We start from the raw sequence: 27,329 nt of genomic DNA on the forward strand, positions 1-27,329 counted from the left end.
CTATATATTATTTTCCATTTTCCTAAAAAAAGGATCTAATATAGTTGTATCCATTTCAAAATACTCCTATTGGGCTGAATTCTCTCTCCAGGTCTTTTGTAGGGCAGCCTAAAAATGGAGTCAAATACTAATCCTTGACCCATTTGTGGCCATGTAAAAGAATTACCATAACAAGCATGGTATTTCCTTTGACTGCTTTTCTCAAGACAGCTATGAATTGAACAGGCAACCTTAGCTCATTATATTATCCCATGTGTTAGTTTTTCATCACTGACTCTTGAATTTTTAAGAAATGAGTGATCTGGTATTGTCTCTTGTAGACCAAGTGCAATTTAACTAATACTCACTTATGAGGTTTAAGGCATTAGTCAGGTTTCTACCTGACTTGTCATAGACTTGATTAAATTTTAAATTCTTGTGCTTGTTTACCCTGTATGTTAAAACAAGTATTATAATTACTGATATACTTTGTTATTCTCAGAGATAAAAGAAAGCCACCAAGAGTGAACAATAGGAAAGAAAAGGGAAAATGGAGTGGAGTACTATTACCCCCTGTATGTTATTCATTAGCACAATATACTTTCTGTGTTTATTAACTTAAATTATACTTTCAATATCTTACTTCTCCTACACTCTATTATTATTTATTATTAGAAATCTTTAATATATAAATCTTGGCATCTACATGATGGCCTTTGTAATCTTTTAGCCAAATGTTCCATCTTGTTTTGGGAATTTCCTTTTCTTTTTTCCCAGTTTATGTCTGTGAAAATGATCTTTTCTCTTAGTACTATCTCCTGCAAGATTGGACTAAAGAGAAATCTGAAGTTGATTTAAAGTAGAGCAAGCTTTATATAACCCTATTTGAGAAAGTAAACAGTCCCCAACTTTAGCTGCTTTTTGCTACAAAATATAACAACGATAAATGAGATAGTGTATATCACTGTTTCTAGAATTTACTGTAGGAAAACTTAGCCAGTATTTTGTAAAAAGCTCATAATTTAAGTTCACCTGTTTGTAAATTGTTCCTTTCTTGTGAAATGGGAGTTTTTTTTAAACTATTATTATTTTACTAATGCAGCTTTAAATAGGAACTTTATTAGAAAATATTAAAATGCACTAACATTTTAATTTATATTTTGTGACTGGTTGTATTTTGTTTTTCAGAATTTTATCTTGGCATTTAACATTCTTATTTTTAAACCTCACCTCCTACCCCCACCTACCAAAATTATGGGATATCCAATACAGTCACACACACCAAAAAAAAAAAAAATTGTATGAGGTATCCAGTACAGTTTCTCCTAAATGTTTTCTGTGATAGGACTTGGGTATCGAGTTGTTAAATGTGCTGCATCGAGTAATTTTGACCAGAGAATCACCTTCCATTCAATTGGCTTCACTTGAAGTGGTAAAGCAGATTATTTGTGCAGCTCAAGAGCATGTGAAGGAGAAAAGACGAAGTGCAGAAGGTAAGTGTTAACTCTTAATGCCAAATTAATCACTTAATATCATTTTTAAAGGCATTACTTATGTTTCTAAGTATGATAATCTGTGTATGTAATAACAAATATATATCTGGTCATGTCTTTAAGTCCCCTCACTCAACTCTACATGGTAACTTGGATGGTCGACAGTAGCTAAACTACTATTCTTTGAGAGAATTAGAATTTAAACAAAGCTTATTACCAGGGTTTCCGTTATACTGACAGGGTACTGGCTTTGGCTACAAATGTTTACCAATGTACCAATATGCTGGCTTCTTGAAAACATGAGGAACCTAGGTTTCTGTCGTTCTCCTTCACCACTATCAACATTTAAGGTCACAAGGGGACTTCTGGAGCTCCAGCTATCAGGTTCAAATTCTATACACCAAGGAGTTAACCAGACTCTCAGCAAGGCTGAGAGAGTCACCAAGGGTTTCTTTTGATCCAGTGCAATGAGAAGTCATAATTAAAAAGACAACACCTTTTACCTCCTTAACTGCTTTCTCCTTCATGCTTTAACATCAAAGACTTTAACCATTTAAATGTGTTGCCTATAACAGAAATGAACTGAATTGTCATCTATCAGATGTGAAGTAAATGCAAAGTATTTATTAAACTCTATTTTTTTATTTTAGTTGATGATGGGGCTGCTGAAAAGGAAACCCTACCAGAGTTTGGAGAAGGAAAGGACACAGGGGGACTTGTGCCTGGGAAGTCTTTGGTCTTTGCAACATTAGAATTGTGTGTATGCATTCTTGTTAGACAACTCCCAGAACTAAATCCTAAATTGGCAGGTAGCCAAGGAATAAAAGCTACAAAACCACACATGCTTTCAGGAGATGGAAGTAGATTGGTTTCAGCTGCATTGGTTATCCTCTCTGAACTTCCTGCAGTGTGCTCTCCTGAAGGTATGCTATTATATATGATTACTTTATTTGAACTTGAAGGAAGAGAACTGGTTTTTAGCAGATAATGGATCCTAGTTGATAATCCTGTTCTCATTAATCCAACATTAACCCAAAGATTTGTATATTGTTTTTAATCCTTTAAATAAACATTACATATTACTAACTTGTTTTACTAAAACTATGAAAGTAGACAGCAAGTACTAAAGACAGATGTGTTTTTCTATGATTGAAAATGTTTTAAACTAGTCATTGTCAGTTATTAATTCTTGGGCATTTCTTGGCATATAATTTCTAATGGACTTACCCTGCCTCAATAATAAGTTTGTCACGATAGCCAGTTCTGTTTGGAATGAAGTCTATACTCTAATATAGCATTTAAGGCACGCCATAAGTCTCAATTGAGTCATTACCTCTTCCTTACTCTACCTATGAGACTCTTATACACAGAAGGCTCCATGCTCATTCCTGTTTCTATGCTGCAACCATGATTGTTACTGATCTGAAATGATACCCATCCCATCTCTACTTTTTACAGTTTTGCCTTCTTCAAAGTTCAGCTCCAGGTCTATCTCATTTATAAAGCCTTCCCTAAAAATTCTAGCTCACACTGAATTTTGCCACTTCATATATATATACATATATATATATATATATATATACATAGATTGCTTCTATAGGCAGATATGTAGCTTTCTAAACCATATAGGGGCATTATATGCAATTAAATTATGTATGATAAAATATATATAAATATGGGTGCACGGGTAGTTCAGTATTTAGAATGCCTGCTTTCCATGCAGGAGACCTAGGTTCAGTTCCCGGACCATGCACCCCCCCCCCCCCAAAAAAAAGGTACATATATATATTTTTTTTAATATATGTATTTTTAATGGGATATTTTATTTTTAAACCTCATTATCTCAAGGCTCAGTCTGAATTAAAATCTATTCTCCTTATTCTCACACCTTAAAATAAGAATGGCAAAAAAAAATCAATGTCAAAGGAATAGGAGTGAATATATGCTGTACCTGTTTTATTGAGTAATATCTGAAAAATTAAGTTGACCATTTTACCTTTAATCTTACATGTGTAAGTATGTAACTTGTGACAAGAACTACATAATGTGGGGCAGAAAAGATTTAAGAAATAGTGTGTGTATGTTGTTTGTGTAAGTTGATTATCAAGCTAAATGAGCTTGTTAGAGATTTAGGATGTTAAATTAAGCCCCATGGTAGCCACAAAGAAAACGTTGGAAACAATATGCACAGAAGGCAATGAGAAGAGATTCTAAAGGGTTCAGTATAAAAGACCAACAAAGTACAAAACTAATAGTGGAAAAATTGAAGGAGAAAAAAGTATAAGACTTTAAAAAATAAAAATAAAGACCCAAATGGCAGAAATCAAAGGTACATTCCACATTATCAGTAGTTACTTTAAATGTAAATGTAAATGGGTTAAACTCTCAAAGGCAGAAATTGGCAAAATGGATTAAAAAACATGAGCCAACCACTTGCTGTTTACAAGAGATTCACCTTAAATCCAAAAATGCAAGTAGGTTGAAAGTGAAAGGATGTGGAAAAAATATATATCATGCAAATAGCAAACAAAAAGTACTGGAAAAGTTATATGCCAAATAAATGGATACCAAGTAATTTGGATTGTTAATATCAAATAAAATAGACGTGAAGTCATAAGCTGTTGAAAGAGACAGAGAGGGACACTATGTATTGATAAAAGGGTCAACTCTTCAAGAATATATAACATATAAACATATATGCATCTAACATCAGAGGCTCAGAATATATGAAGCAAATATTAATGGATTTGAAGGGAGAAATAGACCATTCTATGTTAATATTTGGAGACCTCAATAAATACATCACTTTCAGTGATGGATAAAACATCTAAACAAAATATTAATAAAGACATAGAGGACTTGAACAATACTGTAAACCAACTAGATTTATCTTCACCCAACAACAGCAGAATAACATTCTTCTTTAGTTCACTTGTGTCGTTCTCTATATTAGACTATGTATTAGGTCACTTGCCAAGTCTCAATAATTATTAAAAAATGATATCATACAAAGTATCTTCTCCAACCAAAATGGAACAAAACCAGAAATCATTGACAGAGGGAAAAAATGTAAAATTCACAAGCATGTGGAAATTAAACAGTATATTTTTAAACAACCAAGTAGTCAGTGCAGAAACTTCAAAGGAAATTAGGGAATATCTTGAGACACGTAGAAACAACAACAACAAAATATTAAAACTTATGGAGTGCAGCAAAGGTTGTACTCAGAGGGAAATATGAATGCTTACATTAAAGAAGAAGAAAGATCTCAAATCTGTAGCTTAACTCTACACATGGAGGAGCTAAAAAAGAAGAGCAAAATATGCACAAAGTGAGCAGAAGCAAGGAAATAATGAACATGCAAGCAGAGTTAAATAAAATAGAAAAAAGTTGATTCTTTGAAATTGAATAAAATTCACAAACCTTTTACTAGACTGACTGACAAAAAAAGAGAAATGATACAAATACAAAAATCAGAAATGAAAGAGGAAATTACTACTGACCTTCTAGAAATAAAAAATATTTTAAGAGGATTTTATGAACAGTTGTATGACAATAAATTAGACAACATAGATGAAATGAACAAATTCCTAGAAAAATACAAACTCTCCCCACTAACTTAAGAAGAAATAGAAAATCTCAACAGAGCAATAACAATGAAAGGAATTGCATTAGTAATCAAAACTTTCCAAAAAAGAAAAGTTCAGGGCCAGATGACTTCATTGGTAAATTTTATCCAACACTCTTAAGAGTTAACAGCTGTCCTACTCAATTTCTCCCAGGAAACTGAAAAGAAAGTAATATTTATTAATTCATTCCATGAATCCAGCATCACCGCAATACCAAGACTCCACAAAGATATCACAAGAAAAAAAGTACAGGCCAATATCCCTATGGATATAGATGTAAAAATACTCAAGAAGTACTAGCAAGCCAGATCCAACTTCACATTAAAAGTGTTAAGCTTCTTTTAGTCTCCGGTGTCTTGGAGCAGCTGGAAGGAAGAACCTAAAATTATGGAATTGTAACTATATCAAACTCTGAAATCTGTTCTACGACCAGTTGTTGCAGTGTGCTTTGAAATTTATTGCTTTTTTGTATATGTTATTTTTCACAATCAGAAAAATTTTAAATAAGTAAAGTGTTAAGCAACCTCTTTAAGTGGGATTTATCCTAAGAATGCAAGGGTGGTTCAACATAAGTAAATACATTAATATGATACATCACATTAATAGAATGAAAGAAAAAGATTATATAATCATTTTAATTGATGCAGAAAAAGCATTTGAAAAATATCTAGCACTCTTTCCTGATAAAACCACACAGAAAATTAGGAATAGAAGGGAACTTCCTCAACATGGTAAAAGGTATATATGAAAAACCCACAGCTAACATCACAGTCAACAGTGAAAGACTACTAGTTTTCCCCTTAAGATCAGGAATAAGATTGGGATGCTGGATATCACCATTGTTTTTATGCTGTACTGGAAGTTCTAGCCAGGGCAATTAGATAAGAAATAAATAAAATACAGTAACAAAATACACGCCTAATCAAGAAAAGGCATCTTAAAAGCGGTAGGATCTCGTGGCACCCTGGCTGCCCCCTCCTCCAACCCTCCATAGCTAAGTGCCGAGCAAGCCTGCAACTCCAGTATGGATCAGTGCTTCCAGTTCCAAAGGAAGCAGAATTATGTTCATGCACGTAATGGTAGCATGTATGTCTGGCCCACTCTTTCTGGCGGTGGTCTGAAGGACTCTCAGTCTCAGAAGTCACAGAGTTCTGTAGGAGAACTGGGGCAAGGGGTTGCTGGCTTTAGGGCATACTATCTAGTGCCTGGACTGTGAGGAAACTTTCCTAGTGAAGAGTGAGCGTTCATCTCCATGTAAATGGGAATTCTAGGGACAAGCCCAGATACCCAAGACAAGACACATGCACAGAAAGGACTAGAGAGTCCTCTAAGCTTTGGTCAGAGCTACTTTCTAAACTCATTTTATGGGTAATGTTTGAAGGAGAGCACTCAAATAGATCAAACTACAAAATCTGGGAAAGGTGTTTGCTTTTTTTCCTTTTTTTTTTTTTCTTGTTAGCTTCTGTCATAACACCTCAGAGTTTATGTTCCAGCTATAATGCATTAAAATATCAAAATATTCAGGTTTTATTAAAATACTACAAAGCATACAGAGAAACAGAAAGTGATACCTAGGCAAAGGAGAATATTAAACATTAGAGATCAGCAACGAACACAATCTAACTTGGGATTCCAGACAGTGACTCTAAGGAAATCCGCCAAACAATGGATGAGCACAAAGAGAATACCAATGGAATGATAAAAATTACGAAAAGGAACAAAACAGAGCTGAAGACCCTAGTAACAGGAATTTAAAATTCCCTTGGTTCAGCAGCAAATTGGAGCTGGCAAAAGAAAGAATCAGTAAACTTGAAGACAAAACCTTTGAAATGATCCATCTGAAGAGCAGAAAGAGGAAAGAATGAAAAGTGAGCAGAGCATTAGGACCCTATGGGACACCATCATGCATACCAGTATACACATTGCAAGGGTCCCAGAGGAGGAGAAAGAATATTCAAAGAAATATGGCCCAAAAGACATGAATATACACATCCAATATACTCAACAAATTCCAAATGGGATAATCCCAAATAGGCCAGTGCTGCAACATATTGTAATCAAATTGTTGAATGCCAAACATAAAGAAAGAATTCTAAAAGCTACAAGAGAGAATCAACATGTCACATACAAGGGAAACTTAATAAAGATTAAGTGCTAGTTTCTCACTGGAAACCATGAGACAGGAAGGCAGTCAGAAGATATGTTTGAAGTACTAAAAGCAAAATATTGCCAAACATGCATTTTATATGCAGCAATACTGTCTTTCAAAAATGAGGGCAGGGTGGTTGAGTGGTAGAATGCTCACCTTCCATACGGGAGACCCTGGGTTCAGTTCCTGGACCATGCACCTAAAAATAAAAGGTGAGGGCGGCGGAGTGATTTGAACAGTGAATAAAGAAGTATTTACAAATTTCCTTTGGGGGAATGGTGAGAAAGGGGGAAAATTCAACTTCCTTATTTGGAGAATTCCTGATATTTTTGCAAGCAGTGTGGACAACCAGATCAATAGGCTGAGCCCTCAATCTTGGGGTTTGTTCATGTGAAACTTATCCCCCCCAAAGGATATGGTGAGCCTACTGAAAGTTAGGCCTAAGAGTCACCCCAGAGAACCTCTTTTGCTGCTCAGGTGTGGCCTATCTCTCTCTCAGCCAACACAGCAAGCACACTCACTGCCCTCCCCCCTCTCTACATGGGACACAACTCCCAGGGGTGTAAACCTCCCTGGCAACGTGGGACAGAAATCCTAGAACGAGCTGGGACTCAGCATCAAGGGATTGAGAAGCCCTTCTCAACCGAAAGGAGGAAAGAGAGAAATGAGACAAAATACAGCATCAGTGGCTGAGAAATTTTGGAGTCAAGAGGCTATCCTGGAGGTTATTCTTACGCATTATATAGATATCTTCTTTTTAGTTTAAGGGATATTAGAGAACTTAGAGGGAAGTACCTGAAACTGTAGCGCTGTGTTCCAGTAGCCACGTTTTTGACGATGATTGTATAATGATATAGCTTTCACAGTGTGACTGTGTGATTGTGAAAACCTTGTGTCTGATACTACTTTTATCTACAGTATGTTCAGATGAGTAAAACATATGGATTAAAAATAAATAAATAATAGGGAGGACAAATGTTTAAAAAATATAATAGATGGATACATGGGGGAAAATGTACCTATTGCAAACTATGGACTATGGTTAATAGTAATATTTTAAAATTCTTTCATTAATAGTTAACAAATAAACAACACCAATACTATAGGTCATTGGGTAGGGGTCGGGGGATAAGTGGTATGGGAGGATTGGGTTTTATTTTTTATTTTTTACTTCCTTTCTGGAGTAATGAAAATGTTCCAAAATTGATCATGGGGATGTATGCACAACTACATGATGATACTGTGAGCCAGTGATTGTATACTTCAGATGGTCTGTGTGGTGTGTGAGTATATCTCAATAAAACTGTATTTTAAAAAAAAAAAAAAAAGACATTCCCAGATAAACAATTCTGAGAGACTTCATCACCACTAGCCAGACCCTATGAGAAATGCTGAAGAGAATTCTTCAGGTTGAAAGGAAAAGTTACTGGACAATTGACTGAAGCCCACATGATGAAATTAAGCTCTCCAGTAAAGATAATGATGTGGTTAAATTACTAAATACAAGTACTATTGTATGATTTACTTATTATCTAAGAGGCAATTTCAATGTAATGATAAATTGATGGTTTGGAGTTTGTAATGCATAAATTTGTAATTTGTGACAAGAGCGAGGTAAAGGTGGTGAGACTGGGCTATAGAAACATAGTTTATACATGCAATTGAAGTTAAGTTGTTATTAAAGTAAAGAAGTTTTTATATAGATTTAGGATCTTAACTTTAAGCTCCAGAGTAACCACAAAGAAAATATTAGACATTATACTAACTCATAGAGACAGAAAATAGAGTACAGGTTACCAAGGAGGGGGCAGGGGCAGTAGGTAGTTCTGCAAAATGAGTGTAGGGTTTCCACTGGGTGAAGGGAAAGTTCTGCTAGTGGGTGGGGTAAAGGTACTGCAACATTACGCATATGATTAATCCCACTGAATGGTATGCTTGGGGGGGGGGGGCTTAAGATGGGAAGATTTACGTTGTATATATATGGTTCCACAAAGTATATATATACTTTGTGTGTGTGTGTGTGTGTGTATAAACTATATATATATATATATAAACTATATATAAACCAATAAGATAAAGACAATTAAATACAATACACATACTTGACAGGATCTAACAAAGGAGGAAAAAAGTCTCAAAAGGACATTCCTGGAACGTAATACAACATTGATGTAAGCGTTATGTCAAAGTTAAATTTCTTGAACTTGGTAACTACACTTAAAGTAATTACATAAGTGAATATCCTTGTTCATAGGAAATGTACTTGGAATTATTATGTGTTAAGGAGTATCATATGCAATCTGCTCTCAAATGTTCAGAAAATAGATAAATAGGAAAGAAGGGAGGGAGGGAGGGCAAAGATGGAATAGTATTAAAATTGGTACATCCGGATATCTGGGAGGTGGAGGTATGTTGGAGTACACTATTTGGGGTTTGTATTTTGCAATTGCCCTGTAAATTTGAAATTATTTCAAAAAGGAAGGGAGCCAGGAAGGGTAAAGTTGGCAAAATGTTAAAATTGGTGAATCTGGGTATCTGAGGGGTAGGGGTATGTTGGAGTTCTCTGTATGGAGCTTATATCATTTTTGCAACTGTCCTGTAAGTTTGAGATTAGTCAAATAAAAAGTTTCTTCAAAAATTAACTCAAAATGAGTCAATGGCCTGAATATAAGAACAAACCCTATAAAATTCTTAGAAGAAAATGGGGGAATATTTTCAGGACCTTGTATTAGGTAATGAACTCAAGCTTCACACCAAAATCATGAGCAAGAAAAGAAAAAAATAGATAAATAGGGCTTCTTCAAAATAAAAACATCAAAGGATATTATCAAGAAAGTAAAAAGACAACAAACCAAATGGGAGAAAATAGTTAGGACATTTATATCTGATAAGAGTTTTATATCCAAAATGTATAAAGAACGCCTCTAACTCAACAACAGAACAACTTTAACAACAAAATAGACACAATCCATTTAAGAAGTGGGTAAAGGGCTTGAATAGACATTACTCAAAAGAAGGTATAAATATAGCCGCTAAGTACATGAATAGATACTAAATATCATTAGCCATTTGCAAAATGAAAGTCAAAACCACAGTGAAGTACCGCTTCACACCCACTGGTGGAACCTCTTGGGATTCTCTGTGTAGGTTTTATATTATGTCTGCAACTGGTCCTATAAATTTAATATTATTTCAAAATAAAAAGTCTATTTAAAAAGCACTCTAAATGGCAAGTTTTATTATGAATGTGTTACCATAAAATTTTTTAAAATTTTAATTTAGCCTAGAAATATTTTTAAAGTTCTTTAAATTATCTTAAGTATATTCCTTTATAAGAAATAACATTATAACCTAGAAATCTTTTACTTTGTCTTATCTATTAATGAACGGTATATATAGGCTGAAATCCAGAGTGTTTTTAAAAATGTACCTCTTCTTACAGGAAGCATCTCAATTCTCCCTACTATACTGTACCTCACAATTGGGGTTCTTAGGAAAACTGCTGTGAAGTTACCTGGGGGCCAGTTATCTTCAACGGTCGCAGCTTCCCTACAGGCTCTGAAAGGAATAGTATCTTCTCCTATGGCCCGAGCAGAAAAGAGCCATACGGCTTGGACTGACCTGCTCCGCAGTGCTTTAACAACAATTCTTGACTGTTGGGATCCAGGTAATTAAAGCTATTTGAAAAGAATTGTTTGGTTTGTTTTAAAAAGCAAGAGAGGTAGTTTTTTGAGGCTAAACTATTTACTTGATTACATTTGGCAATCAGTCATCTGAAGGAGACTATTCAGTACATATGTGTTTCTAGGATAAATAGAAAACATTTATGTTCTAATTTTAATATACTTAACCTTTATTACTGTTTATGACAGCCTATAGATTTTCTCATTGTTAAATGTAATGGTATATTATTTAAGATATAGTATGATCCATGCCTAGCTAACAGGACTTTTTAATATGCAAAGTATACTGAGGAGTACATGAACTATATATTGTAAATATAAAATAAGAGCAATCTGGATAATATCCTCATTCCTGCATTTGTTTGCTATATGATTGGCTAAGCTACCCAACTTCTCTGAGCCTTAGTTTCCTCATTAACAAAACAAGGATACTGTGTTGCAGGAAATGATCAGAGCAGTAACATAATATTTGAAAAGCATCTAGCTTATTATCTTGCATATGTCAATAAATGAAAGGCAGTGTTATTTTCAATATCCATTAAAATTTTTCTCTTTTCTTGTTCTTGTCATTTTGTTTTCAACAGTATGTTATAAACTCTATTTTTTTTTTTTTTTTTTTTTGTGCATGGTCCAGAAATTGAACCCGGGTCTCCTGCATGGAAGGCGAGCATTCTGCCATTGAACCACCCATACACCCTTTAAAAGTCTTATAAACATATTACAAATTATTCCTGCCTTCCTTGTTCTGTCTGTAAAGCATATCTTATTTCATGTGGTAAAAATGTTTCAGTTGAATTCAGCATTTATTGACTATCCACTTTGTGACAGAAATTGGAAGTCTAGTGGATTTTAGTGCATATAAATTGCTGTAGGGTGTGATCAATACCATAAGGAGTTCCTTGAAGGCAATAATAATATCTTAATTGTTTCTCTAGTTCTTGGACAATAAAAAAGGTATAAACTGAAAAAAATGGAAGTAACTCTGTGAGTGGATCAGGTGGAGTGTCACAGGTGTACTGGGTTCTTCAGAAACACATGCCTAAATGAAGTTTGAGGAGCAAAAAGTTTAAGGATCAGCACTTGCAAAGGGAAAGAGAGGAAGCAATATTGGGCAGAGGTCAAAGAGCAATGCACACTCCCAACAAATCTGTCAGAGAAATTCTAGAGCAAGTTTTGCCCATCACAGTGTCCTATAAAGGACAGAAATGTCCTGGCCTTTATATTCTACTGCACATGTGGCCTTCCTCAGGAAGAGTGTAACCTCAGTCAAGGCTGAGGCCAACCCTGATGGAGCTGACAGTTCACCCATTCTGCACAGCTGGACAGCACAACCTCCTTTGAAGGGGATCTTAATGGCACATCCCTCTGTCTACCCCAAAAGGCCTCTTAGAAGAGTCTGTTTCTTAAAGAATTAGAAAGCATTCTTCGCATGGATGTCATAGAATTGGATTCTAGGTATAACGGCTTGATCAAAGGCTTGGAGACACTAAATAATATTCTAACTCTCGTGGATTAAGTAGTCATTTATGTTCATAGATCTGCTGGTCAGTTACGGCGGTTCTGCTGGTCTAGGCTGGGCTCTGCTGGGCAGCTCAGCTTCAAGTTACAGATTGTTGAGGTGGCTAGAGCATCTCTGCTCAATAATTTGGAGATAATTTGTAAAGTGATAGAGTTTAAGCCTCAATAGAAAAAGTAGGAGAGTGGTGAATGGTGTTTAGAAGGCAGAAAGAAAGCTGGATGGTACATGGAGCCAGGTTTATGGAGGCTTTGGCATGTTTTGTAATGTGGATACATTAGTAACCTATGTGTAATCATTAAAGAGCAATGATTTTTTAAAAAGGAGATAGTAAGTAAAATGGAGTTTGTATTTCTAAAGGATCACTCTGGCAGCAATATAGGGAGGAAAGCAAGATTGCTGAAGATAAAAGTAGTAGCAATAACGGTAAAGAGGAATAGAAAAAAAAAACATGTTAAGCAAGTATCAACAGGATTTACTATAGTTTGGTTTAGGAGTTGAAAGGGTAGAGTGAGTTCAGCCCTCATGGTGCCATTAACAGAAAAAACAGTGAGGGTTTTCAGGGAAAGATAGTGAATCGAGTTTGAAATGCCTATAGGATAATCAGGTTATAGATGTCAATTTCAAGACAGTGGTCTGGGCCAGAAATGATCTTGGACTGGATGTATTTGAGTATTATCAGTGCAACGTATGGGATGGTTGAAATCATCCAGCTTGACATTATAGACCTAGAAGAGGGCCAAAATTAAAATGGGAGGGGAACCAGAAGACAATACAGTCACAGAAGCTAAAGAAAAGAGAATTATAATAGAGGAGTGAAGTGTAAAGTACTATGGGTATGTCAGGTTTATGGGGAATAGAGCTTACAGAGTCGGTATACAAATGAGAGGTAAGGATGGGAAAAGATCAAGTATAGTTTCTTGATGGGAAGAGAAACCAAAGGAAAATGTGAGAATTAAGGGATTTTTTTTTAAGATGACACTCTAGTGTATTCATACCTATGGAAAAAAAGAAGGTAGAGATGGGGTGAGATTTAGAAGTATTAGAGAGGAAAACAGACCCTATCTAGGCAAGAAGAAATAGAATTCACAACACATTTAGAATTAACCTCTGCCAGTGTGCAAGGAAGAAAAGAAGGTGAGGATAGGAAGTAATAGAAATAAGTTTTGGGGCTGAGGATTGTGATGACCTTGCTTCTTCCATCTCACACACACGCACACACACAAAATAGAGGATTTTTTGTTGCGTATTAGGGAAAGAGGGTAGGCTAGGACCTTGAGGATTTAGATTAGCTACTGAGAAAAATAAAAGGAGCTGATCATGACAAGTAAAAAATTCATTGCATAAGAAATTACCTCAAACTTAATGGCTTAGAACAACAACCATCAATTACTTCACAATTTCAGTGGGCCAGGAATTCAGACGCAGCTTAACTAGGTGGTTCTAGCTCAGGGTCTCTCACTAGGTTGCTGTTAAGATATTAGCCAGCTCCCACAGGGGCCTCTCCATGGGGCCGAAGGCTAAGGAATCCTTGCATGTATCCTGGGTAAAAGAAAATGGAAATAAGGGAATCCAGGTGGCATGGAAAGGGGTAAAGGAATTTTAGAAAGAATGGGAAGAACCCAGGAGAATATCATCTCATTTTTACTAAACAGACAAGCTGACTGTGCTGCAATTTCAAGTTGCTATAATATGATTCAGTGTAATTTTGCTGTATGGAAAGCAGTGTTTCTCTGGAAACACACTGCTTGCCTTACTTATCATGTGACCTTGGACAAATAACTTACTTTCTGTTTCTAATCTTCTTATCTGTAAAACTGGGGAAAATAGAATATTTGCCTCATTTTGCTGTTGTTAGAATTAAATATTTAATGTATATAAAGTGCTTATAACAGTTCTGTCATAACATTAAAAGTTAGCCATATACCTATTTTACCTTAAAATTATTTTTTTATCTTCTTAGACCTTACATTAGCTGATATTAAATTCAGCATTTGCATACTGGTTTATAATATATCTCTTCCTCTGCGAACAAAGGCTTACGTCATTCGCCATTGTATTCCCAGTATCTAAAATGGTGCCTGTTGCACAATAGGTGTCAAGTATTTGTTGAATAATTGTTACCAAAGCCACTATATTAATATGTCATTTCTCCATAAATAACAAGCCATTCTTATATAATTTAATGGGTTGAATTTGCCATACGTTTTTCTTTTCAAATAACATTGGTTTTCATAGCAAGTTCATTAAAATATGTTTAATCAGAGCATGATTTTGGAAAATGAAGGTGGATTATTTCTAATAGAAAATTTCCCACAAATTATTATGACCTACACAGCTATTTTCAGGTTTTTCTTTACTGTTGAGAAATGGTACATGAGACAAAGGACTAAGTTATTTTCATTTGACACACATACACATACATTAGCAAAATATAAGTACATAAAACTTAAAGAAAAAACAGTTGCCCAAGCATTTCTAAATTACTCTACAATAAAAGTAATTAATAGATTATGGGGCCCTCCCTCTAATTAAGATGGCAGAGTAAGAAGCTTCAGGGCTTTGTACCCCCACAGAAGCAAGAACTGGCAGAACTTCTTTCTCATATCTCCAGAAGTTTAAGAACTGCAATAACAAGGCAGGAACTTTATCAAGAAAAAGGCATCTTAAAAACAGTAGAGTCTCATGGCACCCTGGTTGGAGTAGGAGATCATTCTATAGAAGAACTCGGTGAGCCACCTTCTACATGCAGGGCAAATTGTAGGACAGTGTGTCCCTCAGACCATCACCAGACAGATTGGGCCAGATATACATGGTCTCAGGACAAGAACGAGGAACTTACTTGTTCCTTCTTGAACTGGAAGCAACGATCTGCACTAAGAACCCAGGCTAGCTACACACCAAGCTGGTGAAGGTATTGGAATCTGTTTCTAATAGATCATTTCTCTTTAGTAGATGGAACACACCAAGAATTTGATGAAATCAGTCTACTTACTGCTATGGCGGTATTTATTTTGTCTCCCAGTCCAGAAGTAACTACCATCTCTTGCCTTCAGAAGCGCTGTATTGAGAAATTTAAGGCTACCCTTGAGATGAAAGATCCTATGGTAAGTGTCTTTAGCAGGGAGATTTTTTTTTTAATAGAAATATATTGAAGCTTCTGCAAAACCTTTTCTTTGTGATTTTGTTGGCTTCACCAAAAAGTATCAGACTAAAATTTTTTTATTTTTATGTTTGGGATTAATTCTTGTTCTTGGAGTGATGAAAGTAAGAATGGTCTAATTCTTTAGCCCTAGAGATAGAAGATGATGGGGCAAAGTTAGAGGAAATAATTTTTTAAATAAATTTGAAATGGGACATTTAAAAATTGATATCTCTTTAATACTTTGTAAGGTACTATAACAACCTACGACATAGTTTATTATAGTGAATTTCCTAAAAATCTCAAAGGAAAGGAAGATTCCAGTACACACCTTTAGAAATATGACTGTAAAATAATGGAACCCGTTTCAAAAATTGATTTTATTCCTTTATGGCCCCTTCATTTACTAGATTAATTTCATATTCTCTGTATGTGCTACAAACTCATTTTGTAGTACATGATCGTAAGTATATCAACTCCTGAATTTACAGGAACCAGCTTTTCTCTCAGAAAAAAATAATCATTCAAAAAACATTGCTATTAACTGAATTAGAGATGGCATATATTTGATATATGGTCATTTCCTCTCATCCTCCTGTTCCATTTTTGCAGACTGCTACACAGGAGTTTTATGTAGCAGTCTCCAAGTGGTGGCTCTGGTTCGTGGTTATACAAAATTAGTACAAGCCAGACATAGTTTCTTGAGACCTACAGACCATGACATTCAAGCATCAAATATCAATGATTTTTGCCTTACACATTCCTAAAATCTCCTCAGAAATTTTTTAAAGTTCTTTTTGGTATTTTGTTTTGTTTTTACTTTTGTAAAATCAAGAATGTGAAGGGGGAAGTGGGGACTACAGAAAAGGAAAAACAATTCATCACGGATAGTTATCCTTCATTATCATACCCACATGCTTCTATCCCCACTCCAGATTGTCACAACCACGGTCAGCATTCAAGCTTGAATATCTATTAGTGCTTGGACTTTCAAAATTAAAGATAAGTTAGAAATAAATTGTTGCTTTACCTGTAAGGAGTCCTCAGAGGCCTTTTTTTTTTAAAAGCACATTTACAATCTATACTGTTTTTGTCTCTTACTGATTAGGTACAAATCAAGACCTATCAGCTACTACTTTCCATTTTTCAGTATCCGAACCCAGCTGTTTCCTATCCGTACATTTACTCTTTAACATCATATATAGTGGAGAAACTTCAGGAAATAAACAACAGAAAGCCTGAAGATACTACTGAGCTTCAGCTCTTTCAAGAAGGCATAAAGGTCTTAGAAGCGCTGGTGGCCATTGCTGAGGAACAGCACCGTAAGTGTCAGCGCCAACTTCCTCCCAACTCAGAATCTCCAACCTTTGCAATTCTGTTTTTTTAATAGCTATTAGAAATCAGAATTTTAATGTTACTGAAATTAGGTAAAATTTAAAACATTTAATTAGCCACTTCACATTATATCTGTGATCCACGCTGATTGAAAGGCAGATGTTCTGTTAATTCCAAGTGTTGATGATATTTACTATTAATTTGGGGAAAAGATATAGGAAGAATTGTTTTCCCCTAAAGAAGGGAAGAATATGCAGATCAACTACTTTTTGTAATGAGCATTTATGTCCCTGAACCTAGGACTTACGCGTTTGTTTACTTTCTAGGCGCTCAGCTGGTGGCCTGCCTTCTGCCCATCCTCATTTCCTTTCTTTTGGATGAGAACACTGTAGGCTCAGCGACTACCATAATGAGAAATTTACATGACTTTGCTTTGCAGAATCTCATGAAGATTGGGCCTCAGTATTCATCAGTTTTTAAAAGTTTAATGGCTTCTTCTCCAGCCCTGAAATCCCGCCTTGAGGCTGCTATAAAGGACAATCAGGAAAGTGTCAAAGTCAAGATGCCAACACCTAAACATACTAAGCACCCTGGAAAGAACTCAAGCATCCAGTTAAAGACCAGTTTCCTCTGATTTTTTTTTTTAATAGTAAGCACCTTAATATAAAATTTGATCATTTCCTTCTCTTTGGAGACAAAAGTGACATCTTAGATTCAAGTACACTTGACAGTCTGGTTGATTGTTTTGATCTAAGTAGTTTTGACTTTTCAAAGTTGACAGTAAACCAACATTTTTTGTGGACATTTTTTTTTTCCATTTCATAAAATCATAGTACTTTGTCGGAGTTCTTGCCAGGGATCTTAAATACTAAAGAACAGAACATTAAACAGTCCCCTGCTTTAAAAACGAGATGAATTTCTTCTCACAGTCCATACCCATGTGGTGTACTTAACACTGTGACAGGCGGGGGTTGACTGGGGCGTAAATTATCTGCATTTATATTCTCTCCCAACTGCTAATTTAAACACCTGCCTGCCTTATTAAGTAATTCACTAAACTTTCTTGAATTTCTCAAAATAAATGACTGGAAAGCTATTTGGAAACTTGGTCTAGAATTATCCAGTATATATTAGTATAAATTAACTACAACCCTGCATACACTATATGTAGGGTTGTAAATCCACTAAACCATTATATTATGGTTTAATTTGTATTGGGTTCAGAAAATGAAAGCTTTACTCATTTTAAATAGAGTAGGGCATCTCCAATTCACCTTTTTCTCAAATGGAATCTCTGTTACCTCTATTCCTAACAATTTTGTTCATTTTCATTTGTGGCAAACATTCATATCAAATGCTTTAATATGCATATAGATTCATATCTATATTGTATTTAGATCATCAATAAATGCAAGTATGGTTTTTAACATGAAATATATTTTAATAAAGAAAAATGTAATGATAAAGTCATATTGGTTGAAAACCATTTTTTAACTATTGGACATCTTTTACTCTCCTTCCTCTTAAATATTACACTGTGTAAAACCTCTTAAATGCTATGTCAAAACAAAGCATTTCCTTGTTAAGAATTAAAAACCTAAGTGAGAGGGGCATATTCAGAATTGAGAAAACACTTTGATTCGAACAAGAGCAATGTGATATACTCTATTTTATTATGTTTTGTATATAAATAAATACTATTGTAAATTATTCTGAATTAAAACATTTGACAAATTCTAACACTATAATCAATTTTTCTAATTTACATAAATAAAGCTAATTTTCTTTATCATTTTTGTATTTTAAATTATTTTACCTCAAAAGATAAGTAATATCCCTTCTTTGTAACTTGGCTTTTTTTCTCAGAGGAAACTCTTTGGAGCATTCTTTGTCATGGTTTAGATACTCTGTCTTTCTTCAGTCTTTCAGAAGTTCCTTCACCTGCAGTGCCCTTCTCTCCCTTGTTTTACCTGGCAGACTCCCACTCCTTTTAGCTTGCTTTAAATATCACCTCCCCTTGGTTTATCTATCCTTAACACATATTCCCTCATCTTATACCAAGCAAAATTAAGTACCTTCTCATCTGTTTCCTGTAGTATTGTATACATTCGTGTATGCAGGAAACATCACATTGAATTTAATGTCTTATCTTCTCCATAAATTATGCCTCCTCTTTAAAGTAAGTAATTTTGTCTTCTATGACTTTCTGCTGTAGCATCAACTAGCTTATAACTGTTGAATCACTTTACCATGGAATGGATTTGGGCTCAGAAATTCACTCCCCTGGCAAGGAAAGTGCTGAACTAAGCTTGAGGATATAATATATTAAATTTGAGAGTTTTGTTTTGTTTTGTTTTAATTGTTTCATTTAGTTCATTCTCAAACATTAAGATTTCTACTCAACATTTAGTAGCCTGGTGTCCTAAATTGTTGGGTTAAAGATGATATATGGATGTCAAGGAAAAAATACTGTGTCTGATGTTATAGAATTAGGAATTTAGGCACTATCCTAGAGCTTAACAGGATAAACTGCATCATTTTATTGAGTACCATACTGAAGTAGCAGAGATATCCTTACTGACAAAAAAATTGAGGCTTAACAACTAGAATTTGAACCCCTGCCTTTCTAATCCACGCTGGAGACAAAGTGCCCTGGGGCAGCCCTGTTCCAGTCTCGGTACAGCTCTTCCCCTCTTTACACACCCCAGACTCCCTGAGGAACTGTCCTCACTCCTTGAGCTAATAAATATCCTTTCTTTCTTCAGATATTTTGAATAGCTTTTCTCCAGGTTGCAAAAGTTTCTGCCTAATACAATAGGAAAAGTTTTTTTTGTTAAGTTTCATTTCTGTGGGAATAGATTATATTATATTGATATAAATTTCGATCTTTCTAAAGATAGTAAGTTAAACCAAGGAATATTTCAAAAATTTTTACCTCCATTTCTTTAATGAATTTCCAGTTCTCATTTAAGCAGTTGCACTTTAACTTGGTAATACTTTACAAATTCAATGGGGTATATGATTTGTGTTGAGTTTTATATTTCCCTAAGAGGAGAGTGAAAGCCAAAACCACAAGTTGACTCTCATTCCGTTTAATTCATTGCTTACATCCTTACATGATAAGTCTTAAAATAACTTTGGATAAAAGAGATTTCTCAGGGTACACAGGTGGTTCAGTGGTAGAATGCTCACCTTTCATGTGGGAGACCCAGGTTCAATTCCTGGACCATGCACCCAAAAAAAAAAGAGATTTCTATCAAAAGAGGTAAAGGCATAGTGCTATGGGAGGCCAGAAAAGAAACCTGGAGCTTCCAAGATGGATTTCATGGAAGGAGTGGCATATTATACAGACTTAGAAAATAGCACTTCCTAGATGGAATAGGTGCATAGCCCAAGATCTAATGTAACATTAGTTTCAAAAAGAATGCTTAAATTTGAATATTATATTTGTATAATGAAGGAAGAAATTCAAACCTCAAGCTAATAAACCATAATAACGTTAGTATAAAGCTGACAACATGTGAAATAAACTGTATACCCCCTCAAAAGACTATAAAGCTGAAATATTGAAAGTAAAAATGGTATAGAATCACGTTCCTGGCAGTGTAATGATTCATTACCTTGCATTAGGCAACAGTCCTAAAGCTTCCACAATCTGCCAAGGATTATCTTTTCAGGCACTCAATAACATTTGTAATTGTAGAATCAAGGCAATTAAGTAGTTTGCATTTTCCCTCATTAAGTGAACTTACTTTCTTCTTTACAAATATCATATTAACCCCTGCAAGACCTCATTTTACTAGGAGAAATTTATATTTGCTGAGAAATTTATTCAACTTTAACTGCCTGACTTGATCAGCCAGTTAATGACATGTGCCTGTGTTGATTTTTGTTTACCAGTCTATTTAACTGATGTCCAGGATTTTAGCTTTGAGGAAATGGGAAAGTTTTGTGTTATGATCTAAAGTTGGAATGCACAAGCCACAAATACAATCCCAGGCTCTGTAAATTCAAAGGAGTTACCTTCCTTTGATTGCATTTCTGTTTGGTTAGGACTCCTGTATTGTTCTATTGGGGTGTTATGAAATGATGACTTGAGCTACTTGGGGAAATTTTCATTATTTGATAGCCAGGCTTAGTACACATCCATGTGTCATTCTTTTAAATACACAGTGCATTTCAAAGAAGCAAACATTTTTTAAGGATTTTAACTATTTCAAGCTTTCATATTTTAAGAAAATAAGAGGTCATTGCAGCCACTGAGAAACTCATGTCAACAGTGTTTTGCTTAATGGTATCAAAATTTAATCACTTATTTTTTTCCTACAAACAGAAGCAAAATTAAAAAAAACAAAAACTTTATAAGCAAAAAAAGTGTGTGTGTGTGCATTTGAAAGTAGCACGCTGTTATAGAAAATTAAATACTCCAAGAGAGAACAAAACCAGCGTAATATTTTTTTATTAATTAATGGAAAAAAAGAAATTAACCCAACATTTAGAAATCATACCATTCTACATATGCAATCAGTAATTCTTAACATCATCACATAGATGCATGATCATCGTTTCTTAGTACATTTGCATCGGTTTAGAAGAACTAGCAACACAACAGAAAAAGATATAGAATGTTAATATAGAGAAAAGAAATAAAAGTAATAATAATAGTAAAAAAAAACTATAGCTCAGATGCAGCTTCATTCAGTGTTTTAACATGATTACTTTACAATTAGGTATTATTGTGCTGTCCATTTTTGAGTTTTTGTATCTAGTCCTGTTGCACAGTCTGTATCCCTTCAGCTCCAATTACCCATTATCTTACCCTGTTTCTAACTCTTGCTGGACTCTGTTACCAGTGACATATTCCAAGTTTATTCTCGAATGTCCGTTCACATCAGTGGGACCATACAGTATTTGTCCTTTAGTTTTTGGCTGGACTCACTCAGCATAATGTTTTCTAGGTCCATCCATGTTATTATATGCTTCATAATTTTGTCCTGTCTTAAAGCTGCATAATATTCCATCGTATGTATATACCACAGTTTGTTTAGCCACTCGTCTGTTGATGGACATTTTGGCTGTTTCCATCTCTTTGCAATTGTAAATAACGCTGCTATAAACATTGGTGTGCAAATGTCCGTTTGTGTCTTTGCCCTTAAGTCCTTTGAGTAGATACCTAGCAATGGTATTGCTGGGTCGTATGGCAATTCTATATTCAGCTTTTTGAGGAACCGCCAAACTGCCTTCCACAGTGGTTACACCATTTGACATTCCCACCAACAGTGGATAAGTGTGCCTCTTTCTCTGCATCCTCTCCAGCACTTGTCATTTTGTTTTGTTGATAATGGCCATTCTGGTGGGTGTGAGATGATATCTCATTGTGGTTTTGATTTGCATTTCTCTAATGGCCAGGGACATTGAGCATCTCTTCATGTGCCTTTTGGCCATTTGTATTTCCTCTTCTGGTAGGTGTCTGTTCAAGTCTTTTTCCCATTTTGTAATTGGGTTGGCTGTCTTTTTGTTGTTGAGTTGAACAATCTCTTTATAAATTCTGGATACTAGACCTTTATCTGATATGTCATTTCCAAATATTGTCTCCCATTGTGTAGGCTGTCTTTCTACTTTCTTGATGAAGTTCTTTGATGCACAAAAGTGTTTAATTTTGAGGAGCTCCCATTTATTTATTTCCTTCTTCAGTGCTCTTGCTTTAGGTTTAAGGCCCATAAAACCGCCTCCAATTGTAAGTTTCATAAGATATCTCCCAACATTTTCCTCTAACTGTTTTATGGTCTTAGACCTAATGTTTAGATCTTTGATCCATTTTGAGTTAACTTTTGTATAGGGTGTGAGACATGGGTCTTCTTTCATTCTTTTGCATATGGATATCCAGTTCTCTAGGCCATTTATTGAAGAGACTTCTGTCCCAGGTGAGTTGGCTTGACTGCCTTATCAAAGATCAAATGTCCATAGATGAGAGGGTCTATATCTGAGCACTCTATTCGATTCCATTGGTCGATATATCTATCTTTATGCCAATACCATGCTGTTTTGACCACTGTGGCTTCATAATATGCCTTAAAGTCCGGCAGCACAAGACCTCCAGCTTCGTTTTTTTAACTCAAGATGTTTTTAGCAATTCGGGGCACCCTGCCCTTCCAGATAAATTTGCTTATTGGTTTTTCTATTTCTTAAAAATAAGTTGTTGGGATTTTGATTGGTATTGCATTGAATCTGTAGATCAATTTAGGTAGGATTGACATCTTAACTATATTTAGTCTTCCAATCCATGAACACGGTATGCCCTTCCATCTATTTAGGTCTTCTGTGATTTCTTTTAACAGTTTTTTGTAGTTTTCTTTATATAGGTTTTTTTGTCTCTTTAGTTAAATTTATTCCTAGGTATTTTATTCTTTTAGTTGCAATTGTAAATGGGGTTCATTTCTTGATTTCCCCCTCAGCTTGTTCATTACTAGTGTATAGAAATGCTACAGATTTTTGAATGTTGATCTTGTAACCTGCTACTTTGCTGTACTCATTTATTAGCTCTAGTAGTTTTGTTGTGGATTTTTCCGGGTTTTCGACCAGTGTAATATTTTTAAAAGCAATATATAGTATGCCAGCCTCACAACCAAGAGTGATTTTGTTTATTGCTACTATTGGAGGAAGTGCTAGTTCCTCAGGAAAAAAATGTGCATGAGATCAAAACTGAAGCTCTGCTGAGAAATGTGGTCTGTAAACCCTCAGTATTTTTCTGTCCATTACTTGTCTCTGATCTTGAATAAGGAAATTTGAGGCCTTCTATTTTATAATCGAAGGCAGGAGGAGGGATGAATCCCAGAGTGATTCGATCAGTGAGTGGAAAAGTATCTGCAAAGCCCCCTTCAGGGAATGGTGAGAACGGGGTAAAACTCAACTTGCCCAAGTTGAATTCTTGATATTCTTACAAGCAGTGTGAACAACCAAAGCTATAGGCAGAGCCCCCAGTCTTGGGATTTGTTCATATGAAACTTAACCCCGCAAAGGATAGGTCAAGTCTACATAAAATTTAGGCCTAAGAGTCACCCCCAAGAGAGCCTCTTTTGTGGCTCAGATGTGGCCCCTCTCTCCAGCCAACACAACGAGCAGTCTCACCACCCTACCCCTCTCTACGTGGGACATGACTCCCAGGGGTGTGGGCCTTCCTGGCAACATGGGACAGAGATCTTGGAATGAACGGAGACTCGGCATCAAGGGATTGAGAAAAACCCTAGAATGAGCTGAGACTTAGCATCAAAGGATTGAGAAAACCTTCTCGACCAAAAGGGGGAAGAGGGAAATGAGACAAAGTGTCAATGGCTAAGAGATTCCAAACAGAGTCGAGAGGTTATCCTGGAGGTTACTCTTATGCATCAAGTAGATATCATCTTGTTATTCAAGATGTAATGGAGAGGCTGGAGGGAACTGCCTGAAAATGTAGAGCTGTGTTCCAGTAGCCATGTTTCTTGAGGATGATTGAATAATGATACAGCTGTCACAATGTGACTGTGTGATTGTGAAAACCTTGTGTCGGATGCTCTTTTTTATCTACCTTGTCAACAAAGGAGTAGAACATATGGAATAAAAATAAATAATAGGGGGAAAAAATGCTAAAATAAATGTAGTTTAAATGCTAGTGATCAATGAAAGCAAGGGGTAAGGGGTATGGTAGGTATAATCTTTTTTCTTTCATGTGTTCATTTTATTTCTTTTTCTATTGTCTTTTTATTTCTTTTTCTGAATTAATGCAAATGTTCTAAGAAATGATGAATATGCAACTAAGTGATGATATTGTGAATTACTGATTTTGTATGTTGTTTTATTTTTTCTTTTTTTAATTAATAAATAATTTTTTTTAAAAAAAGCAGGAGGAGGGGGGTGCAAGGGTAGGTCAGTGGTAGAATTCTCACCTGCCATGCGGGAGACTTGGGTACGATTCCCGGTTCATACACTTCCCAAAAAACAAAAACAAACAAGCAAAACAAAAAACAGAGCAAACAAAAATTGAACAAATCATGCTGCAGTAACAAGATACTCGCATGGAAAAATAATGACATGTGATCCTGCCCTGCAGCATGCACTAAAAAGTGGGAGGAGTGCTTACCACTCCCTGAATTGCCGGTGTTCAGGAGTCCCACAACCTTTCCTCTCTCGTAGTGTCAGGTACTAGACCCACATTGTTTGAACCTTTGTTTAAACATGAAAGCTTTAAAACAGATTTTGTAAATTGTGGAAATGCTTTTGTTTCAGTGGTCAGCAGACCTGTGGTATGTGAACATCAAGTAAGTGGTTCAGACATGCCCATGCTCTTTGCCAGTCACCTCTGCCATTCCTGTCATTTTCATTGTCATTGCTTTCTGTTTTCATCAATAATGTGACCATTCTGATTTCTCAATGCTGATGTATAAAAAAATTGTAGAATTTTCTACAGTTAGCACAAGATTTCCTTAGTTACCTATATTCTTAACATAGTTAACACTCTGGGCAAAGACATTCCTATACCAGACAAAACACTGTCTTCTACTTTTAAAGGTTGATAGCATCCACATTTTTCCCTGATAAACTGCCTGGCATATTTCAGTGTGAATTTTCATAATCACACCAGGTTTTCTATAATCATTTATTAATTTCCTAGAGCTGCTGTAACAAATCACCACCAATTTGGTAACTTAAAACAATGGAAATTTATTTTCTCACAGTTCTGGAGGTCAGACGTCCAAAACCAAGGTGTCAACAGGGCCTTGCTCCCTCCAAAAGCTTTAAGGAGGACCCCTTCCTTGCCTCTTCAGCTTCAGGTGGCCACAGGCAATCCTTGGCATGTGGGTGCAATACTTCAGTCTCTGACTTCATCTTCCTATGGTCTTTTCTTATCCATCCATCCATCCATCTCTCCTCTGTGTGTCTCATATAAAGACAATTGTCATTGGATTTGCCAGGATGATCTCATTTGAGATCCTTTTTGCCAAATATGATCACATTCACAGGTTCTGAACATGAAGGTAATCCTTTTTTGGGGCCCCCATTCAACCCACTGCAGTAGCTTATGTCCTAAATTCCAAACACAGCATTGCAGTGAATATAGCATTAATTCATCAAACACATCACTTTAATTTGCATGAGAAGATTTCAACTGAGCTACTTACCAAGCATTCTGTTACATGCTAGGCCAACTGAATAGCCAGCCGCATGCAAAAGAATGAAGTTGGACTCCTACCTCAAAGCTTATACAGAAGTTAACTCAAAATTGATCATAGACCTAAATATAAGAGCTAGAACTTGTTGGAGAAACCATAAAATATCGCTAACATGGCTGCCGTGGCTGATGCAAGGCAACACAAAATGGCTGACCTGAAATCTGCCCTCCGCCCTAGCAACAACGGTGGCCAATCCCAGAAATCTGCCCTCCGCCCTAGTAACAACGGTGACCAATCCCAGCCTGACCCATGTCCCTGCATGCTCCCAGCCTATATAAGCCTGTGCACTTCCTGAATAAAGCAGACCCTTCCACTCTCCCCTGAGGGTTGTCTCCTGAGTCGTGTGCTGTGTGCTCTGTGTCTGTGTGACTGACTCAGTAGGGCCACTTACCCCCAGCCATCAGCTAACCAGCCATCAGCTACCCCACAAGAACTATAAAACTCTTAGAAGAAAACATAGATACAAGCTTCTGTGGCTTTGAATTAGGCAATGGTTTCTCAGATATGACACCTAAAACACAGTAATAGAAGAAAAATAAGGAAAATTGGACTTCAAAATTTATAATTTTGTGACTCAAAGAACATCATCAAGAATTTGAAAGGACAGCCCACAGGATGGGAGAAAATGTTTGCAAATCTTTTATCTAGTAAGGATCTAGTATCCAGAATATATAAAGAAGTCTTATAACACAACAATAGAAAAACAACCCAATTTTCTGTTGGGTTGTCTATTAAAATAGACATTTCTCCAAAAAAAAAATACACATATGACCAATAAGCATATGAAAAGTTGCCCAACACTGACATCTTTAGCCATTGTGGAAATGCAAATCAAAAAGCACAATGACATAACACATTATACCCACAGGATGGCTATAATATATATTTTTTAAAGCAGACAATTACAGCTGTTAGCAAGGATGTGGAGAAATTAGAACCTTCATACATTGCTAGTTAGGATATAAATTGGCGCACCTACTTTGAAAAACAGTTTGGCAGTTCCTCAAAAAGGTAAACATAGTTACAATATGACCCAGGAATCCCAGTCATACATATATAAGAGATTAGGAAACATATGTTTTCATATTGAAATATACAAAATATTGCACATGAACGTTCATAGTAGCTTTCACAATAGCCAACAGCTATTCATAATAGCCAAAAAGTTGAAACCATCAAATTGTCCATCAATTGATG

At 35.6% G+C, this 27,329-nt stretch overlaps 1 protein-coding gene across 6 annotated transcripts in view; it reads left to right on the forward strand.

Moving 5' to 3' along the window:
- The window catches only part of HEATR5A (HEAT repeat containing 5A), a 216,380-nt gene extending 197,664 nt beyond the window's left edge, over positions 1-18,716 (forward strand). For 3 of the 6 annotated variants that reach the window (XM_077127002.1, XM_077127001.1, XM_077127000.1), the window contains exons 31-36: positions 1,325-1,472; positions 2,123-2,395; positions 10,693-10,917; positions 15,402-15,556; positions 16,700-16,913; positions 17,253-18,716. In XM_077127002.1, the coding sequence (XP_076983117.1) occupies positions 1,325-1,472; positions 2,123-2,395; positions 10,693-10,917; positions 15,402-15,556; positions 16,700-16,913; positions 17,253-17,560 (1,323 nt within the window). In that variant the 3' untranslated portion in view covers positions 17,561-18,716. Of the gene's footprint in view, positions 1-1,324; positions 1,473-2,122; positions 2,396-10,692; positions 10,918-15,401; positions 15,557-16,699; positions 16,914-17,252 lie in introns of those variants that run through there. The other 3 variants (XM_077127004.1, XM_077127003.1, XR_013162228.1) reach the window with 3 other exon arrangements.
- The last annotated feature ends 8,613 nt before the right edge of the window (positions 18,717-27,329 follow it).

The sequence above is a fragment of the Tamandua tetradactyla genome, chromosome 14 (genome assembly GCF_023851605.1).
Source record: "Tamandua tetradactyla isolate mTamTet1 chromosome 14, mTamTet1.pri, whole genome shotgun sequence".
NCBI classification, from domain to species: Eukaryota; Metazoa; Chordata; class Mammalia; order Pilosa; family Myrmecophagidae; genus Tamandua; species Tamandua tetradactyla.